Source organism: Solanum verrucosum, unplaced genomic scaffold, assembly GCF_900185275.1.
Source record: "Solanum verrucosum unplaced genomic scaffold, falcon-dt-bn FXZP01000268.1, whole genome shotgun sequence".
Taxonomy (NCBI): Eukaryota; Viridiplantae; Streptophyta; class Magnoliopsida; order Solanales; family Solanaceae; genus Solanum; species Solanum verrucosum.
The window spans coordinates 2,041,439-2,052,792 of NW_026019957.1; the positions used below are offsets into that span (position 1 = coordinate 2,041,439).

The following is an 11,354-nucleotide window of genomic DNA, read 5'->3' on the forward strand; positions in this document are numbered from 1 at the left end:
ATTGGAAAATTCCGAATAGAAAAAACTCAGTTGGATATGGTAGGTACTTTACATGTTATATGGTGATATTGAGTAAAAATCAGTTCTCTTCTTTCAGACATAATTATCCCAGCTAATGTAAGGATTTTGTATGATTTGTTAAGTTCTTTCAGACATAATTACAATCTAGCTAATGTAAGAATGTGGTTATTTTTTTATCATCCCAAATGTCATTCAGTTGGATGTCGTCTGAATTTTATTTCACTAGGAATATAATTTTTATTTACTTAGAGAGGTTTCAAATATATTGCTTGACTACTTTATTTTTTTTAAAAAAGCATGTTGTTTCAGTGTTAATTATAGAATCCAACACAAAGCTCTCTAAACTACTAACTAAATCATGTCTTCTTTTGAAGTAAATTTGTCAGCCTAAGAATAATATCGTATGTTAGCCTCAATTGAAGGGGAAATGACTAATTCTTCTAAACATTTTAAAAGACTAAGCTATTTACCTTGATTATAACTATTGTTTTGTAAAGATATACCCTGCATATGGAAAATGGGGTCGCAATTCTCAAAGTAAAATTGAAATTGGCTTCACGACAAAACTCAAAAAGATCTTGGTAATTTACAGTCTGCTGTGAAGAAGAAAACATACAACTATTTTGTAAGCTTTTTTTATTCATGATTATTGTTTATCCCTAAGTTTATTTCAATTTAAGACAATATTAGCCATTCATTGAGTCATCAAACTTTGTTATGAAATTTGGAGCTTTATGGATCATCGTCCTCTAAGTTTTCACTTTTTTTTTTTTTTTCCTAAATTCCCCGTCCAACTTCTTAAGGAGCTCAAGAGGAATTCTATTATTGTCACTATTGGTCAGGTTGGTGTATTCTAGGCTTTTGAGGAAAGTTCCCTTGTGCCCATGCAGTTAGCTTGACAGAAACATAGCTACATATGTAATGTTCAAGTTTCAAGACGACTATCCTAAGGTTTCAGGTTTTATCAGGTTTGATTACTAAAATAGCTCAAAGTGAGAGTATATAACTTTCAAGTCTATTTTTTTTACTGCTGATACCTTTTTTTTTGTCTCCAATAAACCATCCGTGAGGATATCAATAGTTTGTTGCAATCTGTGTCACATGTAAATTTAGCACTGCTTGCAATTTGGTCCGTGAGATACTAGGTTGCTGCTAACCTACTCAATATCCAAGTTATCGTGCACATTATGGACAAATAAAGGTAAGTGATTATTCTACTATCCAATTTATTTTATCTTCTTATCTATATTTAGCAACTAGACTATACTTGAGCTTCTATCATATTCGTCTCCTAAATTTTTCTTAGATTGTACATGTAAGATAATTCATTTGCAATCTAAACATTAGTACAACGGGTTAACCAATAGAGAACCCTCCCAGTCATAGGTCTCCTTAGCAAATAATCTTAATGACTCCTTTTGGCCTTCAGTTTTGTTATACCTGATGAAATATTTACTGAAATATGCAGGTCAGAGTTCTTTGTTCTCTCTTATTTATAGTTCTTGAGTCATCATTATGCATTTTTTGTTACCTTACTCTATCTTGGGATAATCTTCAGTTACTATGTTTGTGGATTTTTCTTTGTTTTTGTGTTTGTTCTAGATAAATCAAGTTTATTGGGAGTTCGGGAGAGAATTATACTCTCATTATGCTCATAGCTCTTTTGTTATTATGTTCCTTAATTGTCTTGCTGGTAGTTTGTCATGTTAACAATTCTTTGAGTTTTATACCCCGACCTCCTGTGTCATCTCAATTATTTTTTCAAGAGAATTAACCTATATTAAAAAGTTTAGAACTAGTGGTTTAACTCAAAATCACATAATTGAAAAGCCACATCACTAATACAAGAATTATCTTATTATTTGAGATATTGATACCTCTATTTATTAAAAATATAGATATTTTTCAATGAATGAAAAGCTTTCAGAATTAAAGCAGCTCTTCGGTCAACATTACTAAAAGAACAAGAAGAAGTGTATTTAAAAATTAATGACACAAAAGCATAGTGAAAGTTCACAACTTTGTTTGCCTGTATGTCCGTAATAACATGGATGAACACGATTCTCCCTTTGTGTGCGAGTCTCTGCAACTCACTGGAAAATTATGGTCAATACTTGATCTATATGCAAGAACTACTTTAGTAAATTTTGTTATTTAAACAGTTCACGAAAGATAATTCAATTTCTTACTTGTTGTTTTTTCCTTCTGATTCATTTGGATCCTTAAGTATGGAATGAAAACAGATATATCTCTATTTGACAAAGCCAATCAAGTTGTGGAACTATACTGGGTATGTTATTGTTGTTATTGACAGAGGTGATCAAGTTGAAGAATGAGCATATTTGGTGGAGCTTTTCCTAAAAATAATAGATGTAAGCTCCCCCCCCCCCCCCAACCCCACCCCACCAACAATTTCATGGCAGTTAATCTTTTTTCGTTCCTTTGCTGTTAGATTTGTGTGTTCTTGGTTGAATTACATAAAATTACTTCATTGTACAAATTTTTTTTGGATCAGGTGCTTGTACTTTGTTCATTAGAAATTACAGGTATCAACACGTCTGGCGCTAAATAAAGTTTTTGCCTCTCAAGTATGGTTGCACTTCTATTCATATGTAAGTGCTCTCTCATTTGTTATCTAGAAATTTGATTTGCACAGATAAATTATTAGTATTACAACTCTATGATTAATTTGGTTGATGCTTATGATATTAATATTTACATGTACGGCTAAATTCATTAAATTTGATGTCTAGACAAAGTGCAGATAAAGCAAGAGTTTGATGGGTTTAGTTATATCGATTATTTTCGAGACGATATATACATGACCATGTGTAATTTTAAAGTGTAATATTTTCTGTCGTAAGAACCTAAAGGTTGAATCCATGAAATTTAAATGTTGATGATTCCTACTTTTCGGCTGGAATGTGAGGGCAATTGCTTAACCAATACATTTTAGTGCTTATATAACTTAAGCATGAAAAATTACTCCTTACTAGGTGGATACAATTTGGAAATATTGGTAGACCTTTTTCTGAAAATTGGTGTCGTATATATGAGTTATGACAGGTTGAACATGTAAAACTTCATATTTGAAATTCATTGCTTTTCCAAGTGTGATTCCATCATTCTACAAGTTAACAGATAGTTGCTGAATGAAAAAGAAGAGGTACTATGTCTTTTTAATTGCTGGAAATTTGAGTAAACAATCGACTGTTAATAGTATGACATATTATTTAATGGCTTAACTTTTCCTTTGGATAGTTAATATAGTAGTTCCGACTTCTGAGCCTGAATTGGGTTGTTCCTCTAATCGAGATTGTAGTTTTACATGGGGATGTTTGGTTTTTTGTATTGAATTTTTCTGTTTAGATGGTATCTGATCTTCTGACTTTTATTCTTTCCACAGGTGATCATTGTCCTTTCTTGAAAAACAGTGTTGCTTGAGGACTATTTGTGCATATTTCATGCAGGGAATTTTTAGAATTGTATTAATGGAGTCGTCCTTTTAATCTTCTTAACTTTTCATTTTCTAGGGAGATATGCTTCAATATGTTGAGGGTTCGGTCTCAAAAACTCTTAAGATGCTTGATCAACCTAGATAAATTGTGAAAACATTAGTTGTGTAATTTCCATGACTACTTTACAATGATTGATTTGTGAATTGCAAGGAAGGATAATTTTACAAGTTGTATCTAAAATTCTTTACGATCGTTTATTAGTCACTGTTTACGTTATTTTGTTCCAATGAAGGTATTCTCAAAGGTAAACTTTTATCTACTTATTTGGCATACATCTGCATTAATATTATATCTTTATCGTAATATTAGCTCTATGTTTATCATGTGCTACTTTTTTCATTTTTCTTTTAATTTAATTCCTACCTTGCACCTCCAAATGATGATGCATGTAAACATCCACCATTAATATTATAAATGTTAGCACGGGCCATGCCCCTCTAGTATACATATATACGGTTTCATATATATGCTATTTTATTCGTTCACTTTTATATATATACTAAGAAATATTCCCTTTTACTCAACCAGTTAAAAAAAATGAAGAGATATATATTACTTATTTCATACTTTATTTGATTACATTAATTATAATTTTCAATGCATTTCCAAAGCACCACCACCAACATATAAAACATTGAATTTATTATAATAAAAAATGATATAATAAAATTATCATGCTACTTAGAGTTGTTTGGTGTGAGGTACAAATTTAGTAATTCAGAAATAAAATGCGTGTTTGTTTAAAAGTATCAGACAATCCTGGGATTATTTATCTCATGATTAATACCTTAACTAATGATGAGATAAGTTACGTCATATACATGGTAAAATAACTTATCTTGAGATAATTCATTATTCCCAACTGACGACCCCTAATAGTTTTCTAAGATCCCGTTTGGATTGACTTAAAAGTTTGTCAAACCTACTTTTAAGTCAGTTTTTTATTTCTGGAAGTGTTTGACAAATATAAAAAATAACTTAAAATAAGTCTAAAATGACTTAAAATAAGTTACGAAGTATTTGACAAGGTAAAAAGTGACTTAAAATAAGTCAGAAACCAAAATTAGGTTTCCACTACTTTTTATTTTTTGACTTAAAAGTCAATTTGATTTGACATTTTATTTTTGATTTAAAAACTATTTTTTTACGTCAATCCAAACAGGCTCTAAGTATTATGTCAAGTTAGTACTGAACATTTAAAATAGTTATTGACTTGATCAATTCTTTAAAGAAATTATATTAATTAAGAATATTTTTTTTTATTGGCACTATGAAAAAAAAAAAAAACTTTCTCTGACTAAATGCAATGAACGTCGAACGAAAAATAAAAAATAAATAAAAATAGAGCTGTCGCTGACTAAATGCATTGATGCCATGGTACAAACTGACGTTATTATACGTGCCACCGACTTTCTCTACTACTTTACTGAAAAAAAAAAATTGTAAAAAAAAAAGTGTATAAGGTCTTATTTATTTTTATTAAAATTAATGTGTCAAAATTAAAATGTATATCAATTAAGATGTTATTTCTAGATTATTTGATTTACAATGTCTGAATATACATATTTATTTATTTCTAAATATAATAAATATATAATTTAAATAAAAAATAAAATGCTTATGTTACTAGCAATGGTAGAGACGGGTTGTAGTGGAAATGATGATAATGACTATTGCTAGTGGCTGATAATGATGGTGGTAGTGATATTATAAATGATGGAAATAGTTGCATTGTATTGTAGAGACTGAAGTAATGGTGACAATTGATAATGGTGATTGTGATGGTGAAGTTGATGCTAGTAAATGATAGCGTTGATGATGGTAACTAAACAATGTGTGGTGGTAGTTGACAACGATGCTAGTTGTGATGATTGGGGTGGTTGGTAATAGAGATTGACCCCAGTGATGGTAGAGGTTGATAGAGGTGGCAATTGCGATGATGACGATGATGGTGGAAGTGATATAATTATAATGATTTAAGTGATAAGTGTAACAACGATTGCAAGAAGTGGTTGCCCGTGAGGGTCTGATGGCTATGTTGGTTGGTGTGGCGGCTGGTAGTTAGCGACGTAAATGATGGTCGAATAATAATGGTGATAATTGTGATGTCAGAAATGGTAATGATGGTGGTTAATAATTATGAATAGAGTGATATGAAAATTATTCACTCAGAAATAGTTCTTAATAATATTAAGCCTTCACTCAATACTTCAATGATAACTTATTCAAAACAAATGCACTTAATAACCTAAGATCTAAACCATTTAGTTTATTAACATCAAACAATTGAGGCCTAAACTATAACCCGAGGCGAGTTATAATAATACATTTGATTTTTTTTTATTTATAAATATGATCTTTATAATAACATTTGAAAGTGACATAAAAAAAAGATAAAAGATAGAAAATTTTGGTTCATTTGTTGTAGGATAATGTGTTGTAGTTTTAAAAAAAAATAGGTCAAGAAAAATCAAATTACTGGACCAATTTTTCACAAGAGCTAATGAATCAACTAAAAATGGTAATTAATGAGAAGAAATAACACCATTTTCCCTTCATCTTTTAATTTTATCCTTAGCAATCGAACTTATACTTAGCTTACATACGTACTTTAAAAGTACAAAGACATAATTGCTGGTAGAATATTATCACAAAATAGGGGTAAAAGAGCATCACAAAATAGGGGTAAAAGTACAAATGAACTATTACATATTCTAGTTTGAGTATTGATGATAAAATCAACCCCATTTTATGAGATACAAGAACAAGAACAATAACAATCCAGTGTAATCCCACCAGGGGCAATGCCAGAGTAAGGGAGTTCAACCAAACCTGTTTCGATGGAGAGTTACACGGTATATATGAAGTTGAAACTTATTTTTGATGGATATAGTAGATGTTGAATGTCCTTGACTTCAGTTGTTTACTGTCTTCATGTTTAAACGATCTGCAAACTCCTTGAGGAAACACACAAACGACCTTGATATCTAAGCACTTCCTCGGTAGGACATATATATACTTCTGTCCTTGACTAAACACAGAGAGATGTTTCTACTTCTTCCTTCGTATCTTCCTCGGTAGGACATATATATACTTCTGCACATATTTTTAAGAGATTTAACATATCTAGCTTCAACCATTGTTAAAAACGTTATTGAAGAGCATATCTAAACCATTGTTGAAAACGTTGCCCTGCTGATCATTTATGTAACACCAACAACAATATATATATATATATATATATATATATATATATATATACTTACTGATCAAATCCTACAAGTGGAGTCTGGGGAGGGTAGAGTGTACACATACCTTACCACTACCTCATGGAGGTAGAGAGGCTGTTTCTCGAAGACTCTCGACTCGAGTACAACAAATCAAAGTACGTATAAAATAGACAGTGAAGCAACTAATACAGAAGAAAACAGTAATAAGAACAAAATAATGCAATAATTGAAACACCATAACAAAAACAGATGGTGATAGAAAGCAAAAGCAAGACATTACAAGAATAAAACAAATACTACGACAGACACCGTACACCACTAAGCCTAAACCCTTGCGAAGCAAGAGAACACTCCACTACCTACTAACCTTCTACCCTAATCCATGACTTCCACACCCTCCGATTTAAGGTCATCTCCTCGATAAGCTAAAGCTGCACCATGTTCTGTCTAATCACATCTCCCCCGTAGGCTTATCATAGATGTAAGGCCACATTTTTTTTTGCAATAATTGGCATGCTACTCTTTCAAAAGTGTCTTCATTTCCAACAAATTTCTATAACCAAATGTCCCAACAATAAAATGGACTAAACTAGGCCTCTCAAGATGTAAGAGAGATGTTATCAACTTATTCAATCTAATGAATTCCATCCCCCCGCCCTTCCACTTTTACAGAGTCTATACATATGAAATATTCAATTTTACCTATCTTATTACAATCAAGATATACTAGTAGTTATGCACATAAAACTTTGAATCAAAGTCAGCACGTCAATTAATTACTGGTAAAACATATAATGGATGTTGAAGAATCATTCCACTTACCTCTAATTGTGTCATAGGCATAAACTTGAAGTATGTTGTTTCCCAAACTCTCTTGCTCTTCTTGGATCTCCTTAGCGAAATTCACAAGGGAAGGAGTACATCCCCATAACTCAATTCGCTTCAGTGTCATACTATCTGCAAATTCTTTAGGAATCTCTTGTAAGAAACGGCAGTTTTTGATAATTACACGCTCAAGGCATGGAAAAGAATCGTCGGTGGCCTTCCAGTATTTAAGACCCTTCTTCTCTAAGAGCAAAAATTTCAATTTAGGAAATCCCATCTCTGATACTTTCCAGACAGTTTCTCCAAGCTCATCACCAAACAACTTTAATGCCTTCAATTGGAGCACCTCGAGTTTGGGCAACTTGCTAATGATTGTCAGTTTTGACCATAATAGATGAGTTCCTTGAAGTGTCAGCTTCTTGAGATTCGGTGGGAAAGAACCCACACATGGAACTGGCTGCTTATGAAGCAAATCACTTCCGTAATGATCGTATAATAAGATTTTTAGTTTCTCTAGCTCAGGTAAATATCTAAGATAATCTAGGCATTTGGGCGCATAATAGAAGTGATTAGTCTCGCCACAAATCCCCAATTTTTTCACCTTTTTAATCCCTTCAAACATTTCTTTTGTGCAACAAACAGGTCTCAACCCATGAACACTTTGCAAGTTTTCCAAAACCCGGTACTTATTGCCAGATACCTTTGGAGGAGAACACAAATAAAAACTTGCAGAGTGGAGATGCCTCAATTGAGACATTTTCCAGGTTCCATCTGGTAAGTGAATTTCATTGGGTAGAAGCTTATTTACTTGACAAAAACTAAGAAATTGTAGATTCCGAAGTTTATAAATTAGTGGATATCCACTGAAATCACCCCTCAAATACCTTAAGGAAACTAGGTTTGCTAATACGTTAGATAAATGTATCAGGTTTGATCCCAGGAAGTCTAATACTCTAAGAAGTTTGAAACGGTCTAGTCCTAATTCAAATGTAGTACGGTACGGTTTTACCGCAAGAAAATGAAGAGAACGTGTTTTGCAATAAGTAGGGAAGGTAAGAGAGAAAAAATTTAGCACTGGCTCTTGATGAAATGAAACCCACCGACGATGTTGAGGAACATTGGTACCTGAAATTGAGGTATTTGAAGCATACAAAAGACTCTCACTTACCGATTCTCTCAAGCATAAATCATGGAGAAGATCATGAATCCTACATGTCTTGATTTTTCCATCCAAACTATGCTTGCAAACAACAATTAAACTTCTATCAATAAGATCATGTAGTAAACTACAAACCTCTTTTTCCAAATCCCCAATCCCCCACAGCTTAAAGAGTCCTTCTGCTATCCATAATCTAATCAAGTTTTCAATAGAAATTTCACTAGCTTTTTTGAAAACTCCGAAATACAGAAAGCAAGCTTTCAAGTGGGAAGGAAGATGATTGTAGCTCAAAGCGAGCACTCCTGAGCAACGTTGATAATCATCAAGGTTTACTAATGAGCTTACACTTTGAGCTACTTCATTCCACTCGTCCAGCGTCCTCTTGCTAGAAAGAGACCCTGCAACCACAGAAATCATTAGTGGTAAGCCTTTGCAATTTTCTACAACTACCTTTCCAACATTCTCAAATTCAGTTGGACAATCATTTTTGCTGATAGCCTTTTGGCAAAACAAATTCCAACTTTCTTCTGGATCTAGGAAACGCATTGGAAAAAGATTCTTAGGATAGCTAGCATCTCGAGCAACCTCCATTATCCGAGTAGTCAACAGAATTCGGCTTCTATTGTTGTTTTCTGGAAACCATTGTCTGATGTCTTCCCAGGCTTTCGTGCTCCATATGTCATCCACAACAATCAAATACCTTCTTCCCTTGAGACATTTCTGCAAGCAATCAGCTAGTTCATCATCGGGTTTCTTATCAAGCACTTCATTCACGCCAATAGCGTCTTGAAGGAGGGATAGAAGCATCTTTCTTAAACTGTAGTCCTTGGATACAGTAATCCATCCACGAACATCGAAGAAGCCCATAACTGAGGGATCGGAAAACATCGTTTTGGCAAAAGTTGACTTGCCTATGCCACCCATCCCAGTAATGGAGATGACTTCCAGTAGAGATGAGTGCCCGATAAGCTCACCCCGCACTCTCGCTTGTTCATCGCTGTGCCCCACCATGTCGTTCTCAAGGGTTGAAACACGCGATCGTGGTGAAGTAGAACCACCAAGCGAACAATTTCCAGATAGCGAATTGTTATTCTTGTTCCTCTGCTTTCTGAGCTCTTCATTCACAGAATCGATGTCTTCTATAGCTTGTTCCAAGATCTTACGAAGCCTCTCATTTGCCTCTGTTTGAATATGTTCATCCTTCTCCATAATCTGCAAAACTTGTGATTCGACTTCATCTTCTATTTCATTTGCTAGATCTTTGACCTTTTTCTGCAGATCCTTCATCAGTTCATTATCAGAATTGTCAAGAAACTCTAACAGAGAACCAACCTTCTCGTGGAGTGATTTCGAACATTCTTTGTTACTTTCCTGAAAGTCTAAGCTGGATTGCGAAATCAGGTGCACTGTTCCCATCAGAGAAGTTACAGCAGCATAAACAGCCATCTCCGATACAAGATTTGTGAATGAAGAGATTTGATTTACAAGTATATCACTATATCAGCTGAGCTCGTCAAATGGTTTACAAAACACTAAACAATTAGAAGATGCTGATTTTATTACATACAACTAGCCATTTTATAATAAAGCTGGAAAGCCACTACCATATTATAAGTAACTATTAGAAATCAACTAGCAATTTCTAATTAGTAATATATTAAGCCTCCGCTCAATACTTTAATGATCAATGACTTATTCAAAAATAAATGCACTAAATAATTCAGACCTTTATTAACGACAAACAATTGAGGCCTAAACTATAACCCGAGGTGAGTTAAAATAATATATTTGAAATCTTTTTTTTATTTTTTATGAATATGATCTTATTTTATTAAAGGGAAAATGTATATGCCCCCGAACTTTCAAAAATGATACGTATATATCTTTCGTTATACTTTTGGGTCATACATATCCTTACCTTCATAATTTTAGATCATATATACCCTTTGATTAAATGGAAAAACACGTGGCATGATCTCAAATATTTGCCCTATTTTATTTTTATTTTTTATCCAAAATTTATTTATTTTTAATCCATTCATTCACTTGGCTGATTTCTAATTGATCTCCATTATCAATACATCTAATTTCAACACCGAACCAACACCCATCTCCATAGCTTGATCAACACCCATTTCCAATTAATCACTATTGGCAAGATTCTTCTCAAATTTTGATGTCAATAATTCAACACCGATTTATTTTCAAGCTCTCTAGATTTCCATCACTCCCCCTCCCATAAATCTCAGATCAATGGTGAAGGTCTGCAATTTCAAGTTTTGTAGACCAAAATATGTTTGAGAAAAATTCAACACTCACAATTCAAAAACGAAAAAAGTGAGCGGATCAAACTACTCAAATCTAAGCACCAAGAGAACAGAGAACGGAATTTGATCCTTCACAAATGTAATCAAAACTTAAGCAATTAGATCTTCCAGAAAGTGTTTTCCAAAATAGCACCACAAACTCTAATGGTGTGTTTGGTATGAAGGAAACATTTTCCGGAAAATGTTTTTCAATTTTTTCATGTTTGGTTGGACTAAATGTTTTGGAAAATGTTTTTCAAATCAATTCATTTTCCTCAAATTTAAGGAAAATGAC

The 11,354-nt window shown here is 33.0% G+C and overlaps 1 protein-coding gene and 1 long non-coding RNA gene across 2 annotated transcripts; one reads left to right on the forward strand and one right to left on the reverse strand.

Moving 5' to 3' along the window:
* Positions 1-2,536: 2,536 nt before the first annotated feature.
* On the forward strand, positions 2,537-3,706 carry LOC125814701 (uncharacterized). Its single transcript, XR_007442128.1, has 2 exons — positions 2,537-2,633; positions 3,428-3,706. It is a non-coding gene; the product is annotated as an uncharacterized LOC125814701 (long non-coding RNA).
* A 3,835-nt stretch (positions 3,707-7,541) lies between these two features.
* Positions 7,542-10,219, reverse strand: LOC125814748 (putative late blight resistance protein homolog R1B-16). Its single transcript, XM_049494208.1, has one exon. The coding sequence runs from the start codon at positions 10,197-10,199 to the stop codon at positions 7,542-7,544; it is 2,658 nt and encodes an 885-aa protein (XP_049350165.1). The 5' UTR covers positions 10,200-10,219.
* Between the last annotated feature and the right edge of the window lie 1,135 nt (positions 10,220-11,354).